Source organism: Grammomys surdaster, unplaced genomic scaffold, assembly GCF_004785775.1.
Source record: "Grammomys surdaster isolate TR1022 unplaced genomic scaffold, NIH_TR_1.0 255, whole genome shotgun sequence".
NCBI lineage: Eukaryota > Metazoa > Chordata > Mammalia > Rodentia > Muridae > Grammomys > Grammomys surdaster.
In genome coordinates, this window is record NW_021604696.1 from 9,310,653 (window position 1) to 9,334,390 (window position 23,738).

The 23,738-nt window shown below is 44.8% G+C and overlaps 1 protein-coding gene across 2 annotated transcripts in view; it reads left to right on the forward strand.

Moving 5' to 3' along the window:
- Npas2 (neuronal PAS domain protein 2) overlaps window positions 1-23,738 on the forward strand; it is a 177,736-nt gene that overhangs the window by 85,081 nt on the left and 68,917 nt on the right. For both annotated transcript variants that reach the window (XM_028775394.1, XM_028775393.1), the window contains exons 3-4: window positions 16,325-16,473; window positions 21,029-21,120. In XM_028775394.1, coding sequence (XP_028631227.1) covers window positions 16,325-16,473; window positions 21,029-21,120 — 241 coding nt within the window. The remainder of the gene's footprint in view (window positions 1-16,324; window positions 16,474-21,028; window positions 21,121-23,738) is intronic.

Here is a 23,738-nt window from a genome sequence, read left to right on the forward strand (position 1 = left end):
AGAGAGAGAGAGAGAGAGAGAGAGAGAGAGAGAGAGAGAGAGAGAGAAACCTGGATTACATGATAAGACTTTGTCTCTCCAAACAACACAAGGCAAACACAGCACTGGTAATTCTCCTTTCTCTGTCTCTCTCTGTCTCTGTCTCTATCTCTATCTGTCTCTCTCTTTGTCTCTCTGTCTCTCTCTGTCTGTGTGTGTATGTGTGCGAGTGGGGGGGTGGTAAAGTCACAATCAAGTACAATTTATCTAAGGAATGCAAGGCTATTTAGTATTAGAAATGACTGAGTACAATCTACCACTTTAATACACAGAAACCCCACATTATCATCCAATCAATGCAGGAAAAGAGTGCGATGAAATTGAACACTTTTTCATGAAATATAAATCAGTGCTCAGTTCAAAATAGACCGGCAATTGAACTGGAAAATACGTGAAACTCTAAGAGAAAATTTTATGACCTTGGGTCTAGCAACAAAAGTATAAGCCAAAGGAAAGGGAAAGGTCAGGGAGGAGGGTGTGGGAGGAAGACAGGGGAAGGGGGAGGAGGGAGAGAGATGAGAGGAAGGGGAGGGAGGAGGGAAGGGAGGGGAAGGGAGAAGAGGGGAGGGAAGGGGAAGGGAGAGGAGGGGAGGGGAGGGGAGAGGAGGGGAGGGGAGAGGAGAGGAGAGGACTATGGTTTGGAGAAAACACTGGCAAATACCATTCAAAGAATGTGTACCCAGAACATAACTTAGTAGTAGCAAGGAAGAAGCAATGCAGGTAAAAGTGGAACAGGAGAGGACCACTGGGGTGGCTCTGTGGGTAAGGCTCCTGCCCACAAGCTTCTCTGGAAACTCTCTATGGGTGGCAGGAAACTCACTCTACAGATTCGTCCTTGACCTCCACACTGTGATACACACACACACACACACACACACACACACACACACACACACACGATAAATGTACCATATCATTATGCAAGACACTAATGCAAGTGGAAACCCCAATAAAGCATCACCGTGCATTTCTTAGGAGTGCTTCAAGGTAAGCTCTAAAGCCCTGGCAGACATAGAACCACTGGCTCCTTTGTAAGTTGCTGTTGGGAGCGTGGGTGGGAGCCACTTTGGAGAAGGGGTTGACAGTTGCTTATAAAACTGAATATACACCTTCCCCGAGAGCCAACCCTCCTGCTCCTGTATTATTTATTTTGGAAAACTGAAAATGAAACTTAAGAATTAGAAACAAGTGTTTGCGTCCACTCTATAATCCATAATGACTCAGCCGAGAAACCACATGACTATCCTTCAGTGGGTAGATAAACCAGCTGTGTTGTTTGTTCATACAGTAGAAAATTATTTGAAGGATCGAGATGGGGACACAACTCAGAAGACTCTGAAAGGCATTGTGCCAGGCAGAAGGAGCCAAGTTAGGTCAAAAAATAGCATGCTGGGTTTGGAGAAATCACTCAGTGACCACGAGTGCTTGCTGCTCTTCCAGAGGTCCCAAGTTCTGTTCCCTGGTCCCACACTTGGTGGCTCCCAACTGCCTGTAATTCTAGCTCCAAAGGATCAGACACCCTTTTCTGGCTTCTGAAGATACACACACAGATATACATATAAAAATTTAAATATTAATATTTTGATTTTTGATCAAAATATAATTATTTCTCCCCTCCATCTCCATCCTCCAACCTATCCTCTGTCCTCCTCCATCCTCCCTCTCAAATTCATAGCCTTCTGTTCTTTAATTATTACACACACACATACTAAATACACAGGTAGAAATACAACTTGCTGAGCTCATTCACTGTTTCATGTATCCTATGATTTCAAGGATGGCAGTCTGATATTGGATAGCCAATCAGGGAGCTCATCCCCAGCAAGACTAGTTTTCTATCTCTTGGCAGTTGTTAACTGCCGGTGGTTCTTCATCTAGGTGTGGGTCACGTGGTATTTCCCCTTCTACATGGGCATGTCAGCTGGTATTCTCATTGCTTGGGTCTTGTTTAGGAAGCTGTGTCATTGAGTTTTATGAGTGTAGCTTCCCTGTCACAGATAGAATGCAGGATCTCACAGCAGACTCCCTGGTCCTCTGACTCTTTTTTTTTTTAAGCAAATATTTAAACCATTTATTGCCATTAAGTTACAGACCTGAATTACATATAAAAAACACTGATACTTGTTATCACTGAAAAGTATGTGTTGACATGTGACCAACTGAGAGTTATAGTCATTAAAGTCAAGTTTTTGAGTACTTAAGTGCTTGTAGTTATAAAATTTTGTTCCCTTAGATTTTTTCTTTTTTTAATTGGATATTTTATTTATTTACATTTCAGATGTTATCCCCGGGGCCCCGTTGTGGCGCCGCCGGGGGGGGGCCGGGGGCGGGCCCGCTCGTCCGGCTGGGGTGAGGCTGTGCCCCCATCCACCCACCCACTCCCACCTCCCTGCCATCGAATTCTCCCACACTGGGGCATCCAGCCTTCATGTGACTAAGGACCTCCTCTCCCTCCAATGCCTGACAGGGCCATCCTCCCCTACATCTACAGCTGGAGCCATGGGTGCCTCCCTATGTGCTCCCAGGCTGGTGGTTTAGACTCTGGGAGCTCTGGTTGGTTGGTATTGTTGCTCTCCCCATGGGGCCGCAAACCACTTCAGCTCCTTCCGTTTTCTCTCTAATCCTCCATTGGGAACTCCATGATCAGTTCAGTGGTTAACTGTGAGCATCCACCTCTGTATATGTCAGGCTTTGGCAGAGCCTCTAAGGAGACAGCTATATTAGGCTCCTGTCAGCATGCATTTCCTGGCATCCACAACAGTGTTTGTCTTTGGTGACTGCACATGAGATGGATACCCAGGTGGGACAGTCTCCAGACAGCCCCTCCTTCAGTTTCTGTTCCACACTTTGTCTACATATTTGCTCCCATGAGTATTTTGTTACCCCTTATAAGAAGGACCAAAGCACCCACACTTTGGTCTTCCTTCTTCATGAGCTTCATGTGGTCTGTGAGTTGTATCTTGGGTATTTTGAGCTTTGGGGCTAATAGCCACTTATTAGTGAGTGCATAGCATGTGTGTTCTTTTGTGATTGGTTACTTCACTCAGGATGATATTTTTTAGTTCCATCCATTTGCCTAAGAATTTCATGATTTCATTGTTCTTAATAGCTGAGTAGTACTCCATTGTGTAAATGTACATTTTCTGTATCCATTCCTCTGTTGAAGGACATCTGGGTTCTTTCCAGCTTCTGGCTATTATAAATAAGGCTGCTATGAACATGTGTCTTTGTTATATGTTGGAACATCTTTTGGGTATATGCCCAGGAGTGGTATAGCTGGGTCTTCAGGTAATACTATGTCCACTTTTCTGAGGAACCACCAGACTGATTTCCAGAGTGGTTGTATCAGCTTGCAATTCCACCAACAATGGAGAAGTGTCCCTCTTTCTCCACATCCTCACCAGCATCTGCTATCACCTAAAATTTTTATCTTATCCATTCTGACTGGTGTGAGGTGGAATCTCAGGGTTGTTTTGATTTCCCTGATGACTAATGATGTTGGGCATTTCTTTAGGTGCTTCTCTGCCATTCTATATTCCTTAGTTGAGAATTCTTTGTTTAGGTCTGTACCCCATTTTAATAGGGTTATTTGATTGTCTAGAGTCTAATTTCTTGAGTTCTTTGTATATATTGGATATTAGCCCTCTGTCAGATGTTGGATTGGTAAAGATCTTTTCCCAATCTGTTGGTTGCCATTTTTGTCCTATTGACAGTGTCCTTTGCTTTACAGAAGCTTTGCAATTTTATGAGATCCCATTTGTCAATTCTTGATCTTGGAGCATAAGCCATTGGTGTTCTGTTCATGAACTTTTCCCCTGTGCCCAAGTATTCGAGGTTCTTCCCCACTTTCTCTTCTATTAGTTCCAGTGTATCTGGTTTTATGTGGAGGTCTTTTATCCACTTGGACTTGAGCTTTGTACAAGAAAATAAGAATGGATCATTTTGAACTCTTCTATATGCTCATCTCCAGTTGAACCAGCACCATTTGTTGAAACTGCTGTTCTTTTTCCACTGGATGGGTTTAGCTCCTTTGTCAAAGATCAAGTGACCATAGGTGTGTGGGTTCATTTCTGGGTCTTCAATTCTATTCCATTGATCTCCCTGCCTGTCTCTGAACCAATACCATGCAGTTTTTTATTACTATTGCTCTGTAGTATAGCTTGAAGTTCAGAATGATGATTCTTTTATTGTTGAGAATAGTTTTTGCTATCCTGGGTTTTTTGTTATTTCAAATGAATTTGAGAATTGCTCTTTCTAACTCTGTGAAGAATTGAGTTGGGATTTTGATGGGGATTCTATTGAATCTGTAGATTGCTTTCAGCAAGATGACCAGTTTTACTATATTAATCCTGCCAATCCATGAGCATGGGAGATCTTTTCATCTTCAGAGATCTTCTTCAATTTCTTTCTTCAGAGAATTAAGTTCTTGTCATAGAGATCTTTCACTTTTTATATTATATTTTATATTATTTGTGGCTATTGTGAAGGGTGTCATTTCCATAATTTCTTTCTCAGCCTGTTTATCCTTTGAGTGGAGGAAGGCTACTGAATTGTTTGAGTTGATTTTATATCCAGCCACTTTGCTGAAGTTGTTTATCAGGTTTAGGAGTTCTCTGGTGGAAGTTTGGGAGTCACTTAAATATACTATCCTATCATCTGCAAATAATGATATTTTGACTTCTTCCTTTCCTATTTGTATCCCTTTGACTTCCTTTTGTTGTCTAATTGCTCTAGCTAGGACTTCCAGTACTATATTGAATAGGTAGGGAGAAAGTGGGCATCCTTGTCTAGTCCCTGATTTTAGTGGGATTGCTTCAAGTTTCTCTCCATTTAGTTTGATGTTGGCTATTGGCTTGCTGTAAATTGCTTTTACTATATTTAGGTATGGACCTTGAATTCCTGATTTTTCCAGGACTTTTACCATGAAGGAATGTTGAATTTTGTCAAATGCTTTCTCAGCATCTAGTGAGATGATCATATGGCTTTTTTTCTTTGAGTTTGTTTATATAGTGGATTGCGTTGATGGATTTTCGAATCTTGAACCATCCCTGCATTCCTGGGATAAAACGTACTTGATCATGATGGACGATTGTTTTGATGTGTTCTTGGATTTGGTTCTTGAGAATTTTATTGAGTATTTTTGCATCCATATTCATAAGGAAGATTGGTCTGAAGTTCTCTTTCTTTGTTGGGTCTTTGTGTGGTTTAGGTATGAACATAATTGTGGCTTCATAGAATGAATTGGGTAGTGCTTCTTCTGTCTCTATTTTGTGGACTAGATTGAACAGAATTGGTATTAGGTCTTCCTTGAAAGTCTGATAGAGTTCTGCACTAAAACCATCTGGTCCTTGGCTTTTTTTGGTGGGGAAACTTTTAATGACTGCCACTATTTCTCTAGGGGTTATGGGACTGTTTAGATGGTTTATCTGCTCCTGATTTAACTTTGGTACCTGGTATCTGAAAGTTGTAATGACTGCAGGATGCTGGACCAACAGGACATTTTAGCTTGGCCACATAGGATGTTATGGGCCATCAGTTGCTTCCCCTCATGGCTGACAGAACGATGACTCATATATCATATCATGGGATCTTGCCACCCGTCACCAGCTAGGAAAAGGTTGAAAAGCAAACCTCAAAGTTCAGCTTCTAGTGAATGAGGATCACCTTCACACCAGTGTAAGGGGAAAGTCACGCCAGGCCATCAGACATTGGGGGCCATCAGTGTAGTTGTGGAGAGCAGAACAGAGCTGGCCAGATTATAGGTATAGGGTGGATGACAGAGTTTGGACTCAAACTCTTCCACTCTGAGCATGTGCAGAAATATACAAAAATGTCTCTTCCTAGATGTTACCTTCAAGAGTGCAAGTTTAAAAGAATTCTACTAACAGCACTACCTTACTGTGGTGGTGCGAATAAAAATGGCCATCATAGGCTCATATATTTGGATGCTTAGTCACCAGGGAGTGGCACTCTTGAATGGAATTAGAAGGATTCAGAAGGGTGGCCATGTTGGAGGAAGTCTGTCACTGGAGGTGGGCTTTGAGGTTTTTAAAAAACTCTTACCTGGGTTTTTTAAGAGTCTCTCTCTTTCGGCCTGTGGATCAGGATGTAGCTCTCAGCTACTGTTCTAGGACCACACGTGCTCCCCACCGTGATGATGATGATGTCCTAAACCTCTGAAACTGTAAGCCAGCTCCTGTTAAATGCTTTCTTTTATAAGAATTGCTGTGATCGCAGTGTCTCTTCATGGAAATGGAACAGTGACTACGACACTTACCTAGGCAGAGGAGACTCAGAGAGAGACTCCTTTCTTCGTCTAGAAACCCCTGAAGCCTGAAAGCCCAGGTATTAGGGTTGACACTAGAGAAAATGGCAACACTGGTATGGCCTTTCCAGAGGGCCTCTGCGATCCTCCTCACCCTCCCACCGCATTGAACTTCTCCTGCTTTTTCCTGGTCTTCTCACCAGTGTCTACTCACATACCCAGAACCTTGTCTCGGACTCCTCCAAACATTCTACCAAGATGACTGGATCTCATTTTACAGCTTGGAGGATTCTCAAAGCTAGTTATATACATGGCAATAACAGTACAAGGGACAGAGTCAGGTTTGGTCTGGCTGGGATGAGGCCAGGCCGCTAAACCATTACCTAAGCTCTCTGGTTGGGACACTGAGCAAGCCAAAGTTTGAACCACAGATTCCTCCTGCCCTTTTGTAGGAGTGCCAGGATACCAGTCTTCAGATCATCTTACTCACTGAGCTTTATCTGGAATGTGGACAGGTTCTCCCTCAAAGGCCTTGGCCAGCAGTTTGACACAGCTCTGGCAGATGGGGCAGATTCTGGAGCCCTGCCTCCTATGATTTCAAGTATTCTTCAAAGAAACCAAGATGGGGAAACTCGGAGGCAGGAATACCGTAAGTCATCAAGAAGCTGGAACACAGTGTTCATGATGCCTGAGACAGTGGTATCAAGCTCATGCGGAGATAGTTGGAGGTGTGGGGCTCCAACAAGGCTGGGGCAACATAGACTCTTCTTCCTTCACCCTTCCTCTGCCTATCAGGTCTCTGGCACTCCAGAGGTGGCTTTATCAACCAAACATCATCCATCATTGACTTTCTCCGCCCAGTGATTGTGGACATGTCATTAGACTTCACCTCCCATGGTACCATATCCTGCCACTTCCATGGCTATGGCAAGGTCTCTATACTACTCCCTACTGTTCACACTCACCTCCACAAGTTCCCTTTATCTTTCTGAGCTCTCTTAAGTCTGCCGAGTCCTCTTCCCCTGAAGGTCCTTGGAGTTGAGGAGTGAAGATAGTGATGGTCTGCACTAAAGGAGTGGTCTGGGGTACAGTCTTGACAGAAGGATTTTTAAGTTTGGGAGCAGGGTACCTCAGGTGGCTGGAACAGCCTGAAGGTACTGGCCTCTAGTTGGGGTATCCGCACAGAAGGCTTGGGGACACAGCCTTTGTTGGTTGTTGTGCGACCTTGGGTAGAATAGATTCTTCTCAGAACATTCTTGGTCACTGCCAGTAGAGGGATGTTGAGATGGTATCCACACATGAATTCTTCAGCGGGAGGTATGACTGTCACTTCAAAAGGGTGTGAGCTTGGGATGAGATGAGCATGGTCTTAAGTACCTCCTGCTGTTGGCAAACTTTCTCCACCAGCTGCTTCTGCTTCCTTCCCTGTCTTTGGGTCCTTTGGAATGTCTCCAATGGGAGTCCTCTCTTTCTACTCAGAGGCCTCACACTGGTCCTGCTCAGGATCATGGTTCCTGAAGCAAATGCAGGTACCAGGGGAAACTTTTCTGACAGAACTCAGCTGGAAGGTGAGGGTCATCTACCTCAGACACAATCACAGCGAGCAGTGGGCAGGGTTTCCTTCCGTAACCCTCTGGGATTTGAGATGCAATTCACCAGATGGGTGCTGCTTCATTTTACTGAGCAGAGAAGTAGCCAGATTCATCCCAGAGCCTGATGACTCCATCCCTCAATTCACCGGGTGTTACCCCATTGCCTGAAGCAGATCTCTGATTCTCCTTGGTATCAGCAAAAAGCCTGCTTATGCTGTGATGCTCTGAGGCCAGATGGGGCACATCAGAGACCTCAACAACCTGCCATGTGCTATCCAGCTGTGAGCTCTCTTTCTTGTACATCTTAATGAAGTGACTACAGTTGTAGTAAACATGCCTTCTAGGTCCTGGTATTCTCTCCCAAAACAAAATCAGTTCCTCTGCCTCTTTTAGGAGTTAATCACTTGGCCCCCTTGATTCTTTTCCTCATATCAGCTTTTCTGCACAGAGTCACAGCTATATCCTGAACCTGCCACGGCATCATCTTGGAATTCTGTGTGAGGTATCCCACATTACAAACTTCTAATACCTAGCTGGGTACCTAATGGCCTTTTCTTCAGCAATCTGTGACAATATTTACATTGCTTTCTTCCATTCCTATCTGTCTTGGTCTTGAGATGGCCTATCATGTACTTACACAACTCGGACTAGTCAAGGGTAACCACCCTGGTCTTTACCTTATAGCTGTGGGTGAGTTTGATCTCTGGAGAGCCATATCAGGCCTACCAATAGGCACAGGAGTACAAGTCTGGCTTTGTGGCCTCTGTAAAGGTCTTGGCCATCTGGCTATCTTTTGGGTTGGAGGTTCCGTTCTGTGTCATCCGTAAGCTTGAGATTAAAAATAGTCAACAGTGTTCTCTAGAACAGAAATCTCTTCTTCCTGTCAGCCAGACCTGTATTACTGCCACACCATTTGTGGCCCTGGAACCCCTAGATTCTCTATCTGTGGGATCAAAAGCTAATCACTGCTATTTTAGGGAGCTTCATTCCTTCTTCCTCAATGTATGCGACAGAATATTTAAAGATAAACTTTGCCTCAGTGGCTGACTCCTCTGACAGGTTCCTGTGTCGGAACATTCCAGGTAGGCAATGGGACCTTCTTTTTCATGGCTGATCTGAAATGGGAAGGGGCTGGGCATGATGTTTCCCTTCTTGGTGAATATGGTAAAATCTTTCCCAGTATGCACTGAAACTAAATTTAAACCCATTCCTATACTGCCCAGGCTGTGTAGACTCAGGTGAACATTTTCCTGGGTTCCCAAACTGGATTACACTGACAACAAGCCAAACATACTCCCTTTCTTTTTAGTATAAATCCTCCTTGGAGTCACATGCGAAGACTTGTTTATCTTTTTTTCCTCTTCCTTGTTATGTGATGGAGTGATATTATCTCCTGCTTCTAAGGGCTACAATCTGGGGAACCCTTGTCTCTCTCATGTCAGAAGCCTAACAGGACACTTCAGGGGGAGTCTCTGTGTATTTTGCCTTGTTACCACAAAATGCCTGGCTCTAGAGTCCTTAAGGAAAGGGTCCTTTGGCTTATGTTCCCCAAAGTCTGAGGGTGTGATGGTAACATCGGCTTCTGGTGAGGACTTCATGGTGGGTGAATGAGTGAGTTCACATGAAAGAGAGAAAGAGAAGGAAGGAAGAGCAGAGGAGAGAGAGAGAAAAATGATGAGAGAGGGAGACGTGAAACAAGAGTAAATTAAGAAAACAAACTTGCTTCATAACAACCTACTAATCCACTCCCAGGAGGCATTAGTCTTCATCTTTGCCCAGGATGATGGACTTAATAGTCTCTCATTAGTCCCCACCTCCTAAGAGTGACATCACGTCTCCTAAGGGGCCACTGTCTCTCCATACTATCATATTGAGACTCTTGTTATGAAGCGTTCTCAATCCAGGGCTCAGGATGAGCAAAGCATTCATTGCCTGGCTCCTCTGGCTCGTTGCCAAGGCAGGACCCAACCGTTCTGAATGGACCTTGAGTCTCTGACTGGAAACAGACCCTTTGCTATCTGTGCCTACATTTCCATATCCAAGAGTCATAGCATGACTGACATCCAGGGCAGGGAAAGGTGATCCTAACACTTTCAAAGAGATCATGGAAATGCTAGTTGAGCAGCAACACCAATCCCGTCAACCGCGGCAATGGAAAGGCTTAGGCTGCTCTGTGAGGAACTGGAGCTTGACTTCCCGGTCTGCCCTCCGTTTTCTATGATGTCCCATCTCTAAGGGGAACAGAGACTTGTGAGATGCTGTCTTCTGTAGGGTGTGTGTCTCATTCCTGTGGTATGAATGACAATTAAGCCATCAGTATTAGTCACTGGTCTCCCAGAATACTGGGTATGTGGCTTCTTAGAAGACGATGCCACATGGTTGGAGAGTTACAGCAAGGGGCAGGAGTGATGCCTAAGCCAGCCTGCATTGCCCCTGTCCCACTGTGTGTTGGTGATAAGTGACAAAGTCTCTTTCGGTGCTTTGGCTTCTTCAACTGGAAAACAAATAAGAATGGTACCTACCTAATAGGACCATTGTGAGGATGAGAAACACAACATGTCTGTGTGCCACTTATTGACAGAAACAGGCTCCGAGAAAAGAATTATATGGTGATTTCTGTCTCTGCAAGCGTCATAGACTATACCATACAAATCAGATGACATGTCCTACTACAAACCCAGGCTATTGTGAATGTGTATGTGTGGAGGGGGTTGTCTGTCTGTCTGTGTAAGTGTCTGTGTGTGTGTCTATGAATGTGTCTGTGTGTGTATGTCTGTATGTATGTATGTGTCTGTATGTGTATGTGTGTGTGTCTGTGTATGTATATATCTATGTGTGTGTGTGTTTGTATATATCTATGTGTGTATCTGTGTGTCTGTGTCTATGTATCTATGTGTCTGTCTATGAGTGTGTGTCTGTGTATGCGTGTGTGTCTGTATGTGTGTCTGTGTGTCTCTGTGTGTGCATGTGTGTCTGTGTATGTCTATGTGTATATTTCTGTGTGTGTCTATGTGTGTGGATGTGTGTATGCATGTGTGTCTATGTGAATATCTGTGTGTATATTTCTCTGTGTGTGTGCGGGTGCGTGCGCGCGCATGTGCCTGTGTCTGTGCACATGTGTGTATGATATTCTACTCCTTTGGGACTACAATAAACAAAACAACATGAGTTTGAATCAAGCACCAGACAAAATGATGTCATCAAGAAACAGAGTGTGAAGCCATTGCTACTGACATAACATGTACACTGTTTTCCATCAACATGCTTTCAGAAGTGGGGGTGTAAGCCTCCATGGTCATTTAAAGTGCAGTGAGTACACAAGCCAGTGACATTGCGTCGACAGTTATGGTTTTCATCAATATTTGTTCCTACATATGGTTGTATGTGCTGTGCTTGTAGGTGACTGGGTGCACAGTAGGTGTGTTAACACCAGTGCACAGTAGGTGTGTCAACACCAGTGTTGTCATACTCATATAAGTAATGTATTGAACTGATATGTAAGATCAATAGGCAACTACAATTTTCCTACCCTCTTAAGCTCATTTGTTGTTAATGGAAACATTATGCAGCATGCAACTGTATGTAAGGAACTACACAGCACCTCCTAAGTGGTAAGTACCCAGCAGATGAGGCCTAGCCAGCCATACTCAAACTTCCTAAGATGTCCAGTGATGGATATTTCACAAAGGTATCCAGGGACCTGCATTCAGAAATCAGACTGCAGTTCCCAAGGGTGTGTGTTGACACAGAGACATGTGCTGTGTCCTCCTTTCTGCTGTCTCTGTCTCTGTCTGTCTCTCTGTCTCTTTCTCTCACTCTCTCTCTTTCTCTTGTCTCCCTCTCCCCACCTCTCCCTCAGTAAAGTGACACAATTGTTTATAAAGGTAGAATTGAATAAACGCACTCCTAAAGAAGAATGCTGTGAATGGCATAAAGCATACAGAAAGATGTTCAGTGTCACCAGTCACCAGAAGAAGGCAAACACAGGCCACAATCAAGTCTTACAACAGTGGTAGAAACTGACACTCCTAAGTGTTGGCAAAGACGGTGGCAAGTGGGAATCTCATCTGTTCCTGATAGAGATGGGAAACAGCTGGAGCCAACTTCACGTGGCAGTTCTGCGGTGTCTCGGCTAACATGTGTCTGTCAAATGACTCAGCAGCAATATGCCTCTGTATTTGCCCAAGAGAATGAATCCTAAAGTCTTGTATATGGACGATCAGGGTGTATAAGTTAGTCTCTGTTGTTGTTTCTGCTACATTGGCGGGGGGTGGGGGGAAAAATGCAGGGTTAGAGGACGTGTGTGTTTGTGTGTGTGTGTGTGTGTGTGTGTGTGTGTGTGTGTGTGTGTGTTTGCATGGGTACACATCCTTGTGGAGAGCTAGGGGACATGCATGTGTGTGTTCATGTACGCATGGGTACATATCCTTGTGGATGCCAGAGGTTGGTATCAGGTGACTTCTCTGATCACTCTTCACCCTATTTTGAGACTGGATCTCTCACTTGAATTGAAAGCTGGACAATAGGCTATTCCACCTAGCCAGCTTGCTCCAGGGATCCCCCAACTCCATCCCTTGAGACTGACATTACAGAAAGGGTGTCAAGCAGTCAAGCTTTATGCAGGTGTTAGTGATCCAACCCCAGTCTTCACATTTATATAGCAAGCTCTTTACCTACTAAACTATCTACAACCAGATGTGTGTGTTTGCTTGCTTGTCTGTCTGTCTGTCTGTCTGTCTGTCTGTCTGAGGTTACTTTGTTTTGGTATTTTGAGACAGCTTCTTGCTATGAAACCCAGGCTAGCCTGAAACTCATCTAGCTGAGTGTCCTGAGTACTGGCATTACAGGTGCATACTACTATGTCTGGATTGTATTCTTTGATTATTATTTTATTATTATTGTATGGTGGTTTGTATATGCTTGGCCCAGGGAGTGGCACTATTAAAAGATGTGGCCCTGTTGGAGTGTCACTGTGGGCATGGGCTTTAAGATCCTCATCCTAGCTGCCTGTAAGTGAGTCTTCCACTGGCAGCCTTCAGATGAAGATGTAGAGCTCTCAGATCCTCCTGCACCATGTCTTCCTGGATGCTGCAATGTCCCAACCTTGGTGATAATGGACTGAACCTCTGAACTTGTTAGTCAACCCCAATTAAATGTGCTTATGAGAGTTGCCATGGTCACGGTGTCTGTTCACAGCAGTCAAACCCTAAGACATATTGCACGTATTCTTACAGCATATGAGTGAGTGTGCGTCTGCACGGAGGCCAGAGGATAGCTTGTGGGAGTCAGCTCTCCCACCCCATCATGTGGATCCTGGGGATCAAACTCAGGTTACCAGGCTTGGCAGCAAGTGCCTTTACTCACCGAGTCACCCAAACTGGAGATATCCTAAACGTGACGTATCTATGCAATGGAGTACCTGTGAGCAGAAGGTCAGAAGAACTGTCAATCTGTGCACTGATGTGGTGAAATCTCAAAAGCTGTGCTAAATGAAGGTCCAAGACTCTTACCATTCCATTTATGGGAAACTAGAGAAAATGCCAAACTGAGTGGCTGCTTTTGGGGGGTGGGGGGAAACAAAAACAAGAGGCTTGGGAAAATCCCCTAAGATGAAGCTGTTGTTTCTCTTATGTTGGTGACAGTCAACAATTACAAAAGTTCACCAAACGCTATACTTTAAATGCATGTGTTTCATGGCATGCAAATGATGCCTTTCAAAACCCCAGAGGCCAAGTGTCCCAGTGTCATCTGACCTGTTGTTCCGGATTCTTAGCATGAGCGGTGCTCATTACTGGAAACAAGGTCATCCCAGGCTCTTGGCTTCCTCTTGCCTCAGAGCTGCCGATCCAGATGACATTGACCGATTTCCAGAATGCACTATGGTGCATCCCGGGCGGAGGCCAACGGAAACAAGCTTGTGTTCCTGTCGCTAATGATAAGAGCCTCTATCGGATCTTTCGCCAGGCCGTGTTCATCGTCATTACACCCATTGAAGACACGAACAGAGCAATAACGAGCTGGGTGTTATCAGCTCGCAAATAATTTATAACGGCAAACTAGGACAAGAGCTGAGCTTTTTTTGGCTGAGGAGGTTGCATGTCACTCTTTAAAATCTAGGCTAAAAATGATTTATAATACAGAGTCAGCCAGCCAGAAAGTGAAAGGGTTTCTTTTTTCTATCTCATGCATTTGAACACTGGGCCTTTTACCCTGAGCTAGCAATGAAGAGCCTCCACGTCTCACTATGCCTGACACCGGCCTGTGACAAGAAGAAAAGTGTGGCCTGGTCAGAAATGAGACCTTTACAGGAATCCCTTAATCCCAAAACCCAAGAGCAGGCGAGAAGGAGGGAGGCATCAGAAGAACAGAAACTCCCTTAGAAAAGCCGAGGAGACTGCTCAGTTGAGATGAGCTTCAGATCATTGCTAAGATATGGTCAGGAAATAGCCCAACCGGAGATAGAACCAGGGTAGTTGGACTGTAAGTGGGTGTTGGCGTGATGTGGATGCTTGAAGCAAACAGAGTGACTACAACTATGGTGGTGTCTATTTGGGGTGTGTTCTTATATTTTGGGAAGACCCTTTGGGGGAACTTTGGTACTGATAATCTGTACAGTTGAATACCTGCCCCAAGAGAGGTGAGCCACTGTCCACCAAAGGCTTCTGTGCTGACCACACATTAACCAATCAATAGCCTAGAAACTGTGACTCCCTAGGTGCTGGGGTGTCTGGACCAGCAGGCAGACCACATGTATGTGGTTTCTGTTCCCATCAGTGAACTGGCTCTCTGTAAAACTTTCATTGTGGGTATCTTGGGAGGGGTGGGGTAGCTTTCCTGGCTGTGAATCACCTCAGAGTAGGTTGTTGGGAGTTTTCTGTTTGTTTTTTTTTTTTATGTGTGTGGCTGTTTTTCACGAATATCTCTGTCCACTGCTTATGATACTGATACCCACAGAGGCCAGGAGAGGGTATCAGATCTCCTGGGACTGGAGTCCCATCTGTGGTGAGTTGCTGTGTAGGTGCTGGGAATGAAAACTGGATCTGCTGGAAGAAGAGCCAGCGCTCTGAAGTGCTAAGCCATCTCTCTAGTGCCATAGTTGATTGCTTATGAAGAGACACTGGCATGTCATCGGGGATCAAGGCTCCATAGTTGTGCTGCTTCCTGAGAATTTGGGGAGTAGATCTCTCTACCATGTGTTCCTTACTCCTCTTGTTGGGGCAACACCAGAGCCCAGATCCCCTGTTCTAATTCCTTCAAAGTTTGGGGATCCTCAGAGGTCTTAACCTGAGCAACCTACCTTTCATCTCTTCTAAAAACAGCCAGTGTAGAGCATCCTTGTAGAAGTAGACTTCATCTTGGAGAGCAATCTAAGGATCACAGAATACGTGAGTGGAAGGTATAAAGATAACCCATATAGTCCCTGTCCCATGTGTACACAGATCCTCTTGCTGTACAAGTCCCACCAAGTGATACAGCTGTTACAGTTGATGAGACTCCTTGCTTGTCATGTCATGATCTCCTCCAGTTTATATTACGGTCCCCTCTTGGTGCTGCCTATTCTATGTGTTTGACAGAGGTATGTGGGATGTGCCTGCCTTGGAGGACACAGCCACAGTGATGTCACTGCTCTCCACGCTCTCTGTGCTGTGCCTATGCATCCCTTGCTATGAGTCATGGGGAGCCATGGTTGCTTTTCCACTTCTGTAGCTCCTCCTTTTCCAGAATGTCATACAGTTGGGGCTCACACAGTACCTGGCTGTAGCACACTGGTTTCTCTGACTTAGCGATGTACCTCTGAGTTTCTCCTGTGTCATGCTGAATAGTGAGTGTTCTATTTTCTGTGCTCACAGCTGCTTGACAAATAGGACAGCAGCGGTGTCTATCATATGTCACCCTGGATTTGCACGGCTGTACTGAGACACCGTCATCTCTCTCACAGGATGATGGTTCTTGGGGCAAGGGCCAGGATAAATGCATGAGTGAGTGGTGCAGCCAGGAACTGCCATCACACCTCATGGGGGGCATAAGGCTGGATGTTCTGGGCTGAGGGAAATAGCATTGGAGCCTCACCAGGGGCTCTGAGGATAAATCTAGGTAAACAGTAAACAATTTCCTCCCTGGAGCTTAAAGCTCAACAGAGTTGGAGAGGCAGTGTCTGGCATTGGCAGTAAGCTATGCAAGATTTTGTACGTGAGTCAGATCTTGCTTATTATTAATGCTGTCTGTCTCTGTGGCCAAAAGTCTAGCAAAACATGTTTCTTGCCCCATTACTCAGCTCTGAAATGTGGCCAACATTACCTCCATGAGAGACTTTTTTTGATCTGGTGCTATCCATAGAAAACACTCCAAGAGAGAAGGGACCCCTGTTGCATGACAAAGCCTTTGTGAGGTGGAAGGTTCTACTTACCTGTGCCTTGTGTATTCCCAGAGCCTCAAGAAACAAGTCTGAGAAGAAGCGTCGGGACCAGTTCAATGTTCTTATCAAAGAGCTTAGCTCCATGCTCCCAGGCAACACTCGGAAAATGGACAAAACCACCGTGCTGGAGAAGGTCATCGGATTCTTGCAGAAACACAATGGTAAAGGCCTTGCTTCTTGCCGTCTCTGTCCCACCATACCCTTCCCACGAGTGATGAGTTCATCAGGCAGGCAATCCCCGTGAGCTTTTCCTCAGCAAGGACACCCTCATCCCTCATGGGTTCTCCTCCAAAGGCTTTGAACCTGCCCCAAAAGCCCTATGCCTAGCAGGTTTGGGGAATCATACCCCAAAATGCTTTATCAGCCTGAAGGGTGCCTCGAGAGCCCACAGCCTGCACAGGTGGCCCACAGCCTGCACAGGTGGCCCACAGCCTGCATGGATGGCATTTGCCATGAGTTTGTCTTGTTATAAACCCCTAGAACTCGTCCAGGACCTGTCCCTTTCTGTCTTTCCCCAAATGTGACATCTGTTCTGACTGTACACTTGAAGCTGTGTCTGTCCTTGGGGCTCTTAGTCAGTTGGAATCATGCAATTAATTCACGGTCCTCCCCTGTCACTGGCAGATACTGTCCTGTCACTTGATGTTACCACGCAACACCATCCAGGAACACACCCTCTTTCTCAGACCATCCTCCCTCTGGTACTTTTACCCCTGTATGTGGATTGCTCACCTACTGCACTCACTTTGAACGGTATCCAGAGCAACAATAGCAAAAATAAATAAAGAAGAAGCCAAAGAACAGTTGAAAGCCGAGATCCCTTTTGCCTTAACTATGACATCAAACAGAATAAAAGTCAGGAAAGTCCAAATCACCGAGGACGTAATTATAGCTCTGAGAACCTCTCAGACGGCTTGTCTCTGGACATGGTCCTAGACAAGATGGCATCATGGCAGAGAACATCACTGGGACATGGGAAAGTGTCCTTATATTTTACATTTCTTACATGTCATTCTTTCATTATTTCTTTGAGAACTGTATATACCTGCATGACAGGGTGACAAGCTGTCTTTTATCTTGCAGATGCCATGAGAGAGTGTAAAGAATGTGTTAGTTGTTTTTGTTGAGAGTCTGGGGAAGACCACACAAGCAGGCAATGGCCATCACCCTGATCTTTAATCAGAGTGCTTCTATTTCCTAAGTAACGGTTTAGCCAAGTGAAATAGCAGGTTGGTTTGATTGCCAAGATATTTTGTGCAAATTATTCAAACTAGGTCAGTGCCACAGAAGCAGGACAGCTGTTAAATAGGACATCTGGGGTCAAGTTCATCAGCTTGACATTTATGCTAACTCTGTCCACTGTGGAGTTACCAAATTCTCTTCTGCCCCAGGAAGGTCTGATCTGCAGCACTGCTGCTTCCTGACACCAGGGGCGCCTCTCAGGCCTTGCCTTTTCACAAGCCTGCCTGTCAGACCTACCCACATGCAGTCAGAGTATCTGCAGACTCACATAGGCTTCTAAGAATTCCTATTTGGAAGAAAAGGGAAAGCTTCACAGCGAATTTTGTCCAGAAATAGGGTGCTCGCACCAAAAAACAATACAGCCACTTTCCATGTCTCCCAAGTACAGGTAAACCCCACAGGCACAGGGAGGCAGCAGAGTAGAAGGGTGAATTTCTTTCTGCATTCATGCAGGATTCCCAGAAAGCCACCCTTCCCTTCAATGCCTCAAGACTTCACAACAGCACCTTACTCAGAGTTCAATGGCATAGAAGTATGAGAGGTTAATTGACCTGAATCAGAAAGTCAGGAAGACATGGGCTTTAAACCCAGCAGCCTGTCTACGGAGCCCTGCTCTTAAGTCACCTTCTACTGTTCTCTCCAAGGTGTAATGCCTGGGGCTCCTGGACAGTCTGTCATGGCTGCACTTTAGCTCTGAGTTAGTGTATCCACTCAGACCATTGTTCCTCAGTCTCGGCTACCCATGAGAATCACCTAAGGAGCTGGGATTAAACCCACTCCATGGATAGATATACCAGAACCTTTGGGAGTGGCTCCCCAAAAGTGTGCTGGAGCCTGTTTATTGCCAGCTCAAGAAAAGTCCTAATTCGTCTGTGTATGCACTTATGCATATGTGCATATGTGTGCAGGCATACATGTGTGTGCATCATGTATAGGCCAGAGAACAATCTCAGGTCTCATTATTCAGATTCTTTGCACCGTCTTGGCAGACACAGTCCCTCACTGGCCTAGAACTTGTTAAGTAAGTTAGGATGGATCTGGGCCTGGTTCTCCAGTGCTGGGATCACAAACATACACTGCCATGCCCAATTTAGTGTGTGTGTGTGTGTGTGTGTGTGTGTGTGTGTGTGTGTGTCAATTCTGAGGGTACAACTCTGGTCTTTGTGCTTGTAAGGCAAGAACTTTACTGGTTAGAGTTTCTGTTGCTGTGACAAAACACCATGACCTAAAAGCAAGTCAGACAAGAAAGGTTTTACACTTCCACAACATTGCTCATCATTGAAGGAAGTCTAGACAAGAACTCAAGCAGGGCAGGAACCTGGAGGCAGGAGCTGATGCATAGACCTTGGAGAGGTGCTGCTTACTGGCTTGCTCCTCATGGCTTGCTCAACAGGTTTTCTTAAAGAACCCAGGGATGGAACAACCCACAGTGGTCTGATCCTTCCCTTACTTCAGTTGAGAAAATATCTCCATAAGATCTGACTGGAGGGCATTTTCTTAACTAGTGGTTGATAGGTGGTGGCCAGCCCATTGTGGGTGGAGCCATCCTCAGGGCTGGTGGTCCAGCATTCTATAAGAAAGCAGGCTGAGCAAGCAAGCCACGAGGAGCAAGTCAGTGAGCAGCATCCCTCCATGGCCTCTGCATCAGCTCCTGCCTCCAGGTTCCTCCCCTGTGTGAGTTCCTGTCCTGACTTCCTTCCATGATAAACAGTGATCTGGAAGTGTGAGCTGAATTAACCCTTTCCTCCCCAGCTTGCCTTTTGGTGATGGTGTTTCATCACAACAATAGAAACCCTAACTAAGACAGTTAAAATAAATGTTGGACAATGCAGTTCTGTCTAACAATAACAACAATGTGTTCTTTTAGAGTCTTCCCTGATGAGCCTGAGGAACACGGATGATGAGGGATGAGTCAAGATCTAGTCTCACACGTAACTTGGCGCTTCACATACTCTTTCTTCATGAGTAACCACTGAATCCATTCAGACTCATTCAAATAGAGGATTCACTCTCTCTGCCCTCTCCATGAGAGAGAGAGATTGCCAAAATCATGGGCATAGGGCTTGGAGTGTTGCTTATTGGCAGTGCATGCCTGCCATGTGTGGGGTCCTGGGTTCAAGGCTTAGCACTTAAAATAAACCATTCTGGGAAGAAAGCCTTGAAAGCTGTTCCAAGTACAGTGGGCGGGTTCTCTGCCCGAATGACTTGCTCTCTTCAGGAAGTTGTTCAACAGATTTAGTTTTATTCTCTGAGGTATAAATGGTGTATTCTTAAATTTTTCTTACCATGGGTGGGGGAAATGTAGGTTTAAGATAGAGGATGGGGATGGAGAAATGGCTTAGCGGTTAAGGTCACTGACTGCTCTTCTAGAGGTCCTGAGTTCAATTCCCAGCAACTACATGATGGCTCACAACCATCTGTAATGGAACATGATGCCCTCTTCTGGTGTGTCTGAAGACAGCTACAGTATACTCATATAAAAAAACATAAATTTTAAAAAGAGATAGAGGGTAAATAAGAAAAAAACAGATATGCTATCATGTTTACAGTGTCTATGGTAATATTGAGGTAATTTAATAATAAAACAAAATTTCTAAGTGCAGAAAGGATATTTTTTAAGAGTCCCGCATAGGTCAGTGATCATTTGATTGTCAAACGTGAGCAATATCTTAGTGTCATGATCATGACAGAGAACAGGTAAACTATAGATTAGTAATGACAACCACAAAAGCTCTAAGAAAAGTACATTCAGATCTTGAAAGCAACTCAGGGAGCTCAGGGTGTAGTGGTAGGGTAGTCCAGCACCTCCTAACATGGTGGGGCTTACACCACATGGAGGTACGATTTTAAGGGATAATGATAAGCAGTGCCTATGTAGAAATTGTTGCTCAGGAATGATAGAGATGCTGGGAACTGAGCTCCTACCAGCATGAAACAGTGGGCATGTTTATTGTAAGCCTAAGGTTTTTGGGGAAGTTGTTGTTTGGAAGTGTTGGGAATACACTCTATCTGTGAGCTCTATCTCCAGCCCTTGGAATTTTGAGAATCCCAGATTCCTGAAGTGTTTTCACGTTGCTTTAACCATGTAACTTGAGAAGATTCTACCAGATCAGTCTTTGTCCCTTCCCTTGAGGGTGCTCACTGCCTGGTTCTAGTTGCTCTAGCTTTGCCTCTAGAGAGTCAAGGTCAGGGCAATAGCAGGTCCCTGGGCTCTCCTCGTACTCACAATGGGATGGTCTCTTCTCCACAGCCTCCTTAAAGGCTATGACAGCATAAAAAAGTGTTGTTTAGTCCATTATATCCATAGTCTTCAGAGTTTGGAAATCAAGGAGAACATGTTTTCTTTAATTAAATATTTACACAAAATAATTCCAGATCTGAGGTGCCTTAACTATGAAGCCTTATGTATACTTTTGTTTCTGATTTGTTTGGTTTTTTTGTTTGTTTGTTTGCTTGCTTGGTTTTTTTTTTTAGAAGTCTCAGCACAAACAGAAATCTGTGACATCCAGCAGGACTGGAAGCCTTCATTCCTCAGTAACGAAGAATTCACCCAGCTGATGTTAGAGGTAAAGCCCACTTCTTCAAGTTAGCTTAATGAGGCTGAGGGTGTAGCAGGGAATGGATTGGCAGGGCATGTGCAGAGCATACACAACGCACTGGGTTTGATCCTCTGCACCACATGAAACCAAGCATGGTGGCTCTAGCCTGTAATCCCAGTACTCTAGAGGCTGAGGCTGAAGGATCAGAAGTTCAAGGCCATACTCTGCCACATAGCAAGTTTTAGACCCGCCCAAGAGATGCACAGCTTTGTCTGAAAACAGTAACAACAACAGCAACAGCAGCAGCAGCAGCAAACAAAAACAAAGAACAAAATAAAGAAATAACTCAGTCGGTAAAGTGCTTGCCTCATAGGCATGAAGACTTGATGTAGTCTCCAGAATCCACATTTCTAAGAATCCATGGATGATGACATGCATTTATAAGTCTAGCTCTTGGGAGGAGAGACAGGTCTAGGGGACTGGTTGCCTAGCCAGCCAGCCTTGTCTATGTCATAAGCCCCAGGACAAAAAAGAAACCCTGACTCAAACCAAAACTCAAAGTGAATGGCTTCACACACATGCAGAGGTGATTGTACACAGGCACATATACTTGTAACCACAAGTGCACATGCACTCACACACATGTGAACATCCAATCACACATGAATATGTACGTACTCACAAGTGCAGACACACATATACACTTGAACATGCATATAAAATCACATACACGGATTTTCACATGTATCCACCCACACATGTACCTCATAAATTAAGGAGTTTAGTAAGTTAGAAATTAAAATGTTTAGCTCTCATGCCCAAAGAAAGCAGCTGTTCATAGCCCTGGAAATGAGTCTTGGAACAGATGCCGGCCTGTGGTTCTGCCTGCTATAGTTTATGCTTTGACGACTGAATTGGGCTATCTAAGCAAGAGTTCCCAAGCTGAATGTGGTGGAGCGCTTGCTATCTGTTGCCTGAGTGACTGTAGGACAGGCCCCATCTCTGGCCTCCCAACAAAGGGCATAGAACATGAACCAGGGTAAATGGTAGAAGTAGCCAGAGGGGAGACAAGGAATAGAAGATCATGACAGACAGACACCCCTCTTTAGAATACAGAGGTTGCAATTTTCTCCTTAGTAGATGCACGTTTGGAAACTTTGAAAGTTACACTTTAAGCCTGAGCTCACTGTACATGAACATTATGCGGGTGTCAGTCACAGTGACCTGTGCCTTCCACCCTGACCATGCCCTTTCTGGGCTAAGATGGCCGTGTTCCTTTCCCTGCAGGACTGAGTTGAGGGGTATAGGGAGGTTGCTGATGAGCTAATAAACGCCCATCGGTGTCCTTGGAACATTTGCATATGGGTAAAAGTCCTCAGGTCAGACCATGTCTCTAGAAAAGCCCTAGTGGGTACTCTGACTCCAGATTTGTGGAGTTTACTGCAAGAGCTTGCCTACCGCCATGAAGACTGACCAGCCAGAAGTGACTTGACAGAAAAGCCCAGCAAAGGGAAGCTCATCCTGCCACATGGCTGTGAACGACTGGCTCCCAGCTGAGGCTTCCCAGGGTGGCTTCCTAGGATGGCTTCCTAGGATAATCTTTCTATAGCTCATCTGTGTGCCTATATAAGACTGATGTAAACTTCAATTTCCATAGATTAACTATGCAGAAAACAGAAAGTACTGGAATAAGAAAATGCCAGAATAAAGATGTCTAAATATTATGAAACATAAATGCATTAATGAACATTTGCCGCAGATGAAAGCTACTTAACTCTACAAGGGAACTATATTTAAAGAAAATACAGAACTTTCTGCAGAAGCAATGTATTTTAAGTATGTTAAATTTAAAGCAGCTTATGAAATATAATGTTAATTTGTTGCATCATTATGCTGCCTTACAGGCATTAATTCATCTTTTCATTCCTATGGGAAAGGAGTTAAAAACATAACCCTCTGGAACCAGCCACTTTAAGAGTCTGCTAGCATCTTTTTTGCTTTATCCAGTGAGTTTCAAAGTATCTAAAGAATTTCACAGAATAAGGCTTCTATGAAGTTTTTTAAATGTTGATAAATTTATGTCTGGAAGAAAAGACTAGCAATCAGGACTATACGTCTAGAAAAAAAGATTTTAGATTGACGTGGGTCATCTTAATTAATCCCATTACGAAGCTGCCCTCCAGGGTACAGTCCTTGAAGCAGAGAGAGGGGAAGACTAAACGCATGGCTTGGATCTGGAATCACTCCATCTGTCCAGCCCTGGCCCACGGAAGGCAGCTCTGAGCTGGAAAGCTACCAACTAGTGCTTGACTCTGGCTATGCTGAGCTTGTCTCCCAACCTATTGCCCTTCAGTAGACACAGACAAGGGGCTGAGTCAGAAGTGTCTTCTGCTTTCTCCTCTCTGATGGTCCAAGCCCCACAATGTGGCCCCTCAGACGACTCATGAGTTTTCACAGCGCAACTTATTCCTAGTGTCTGTTCCATCCCGGCTGTGCATCCTCCCTACTGCGCATGCTCCTCCTCCTTCAGAGAGTATGCCTGTGATGGTTTGAATATGCTTAGCCCAGGGAGTGGCACTATTAGGAGGTGTGGCCTTGTTGGAGTGGGTGTGGCCTAGTTGGAGTGGGTGTGGCCTTGTTGGAGG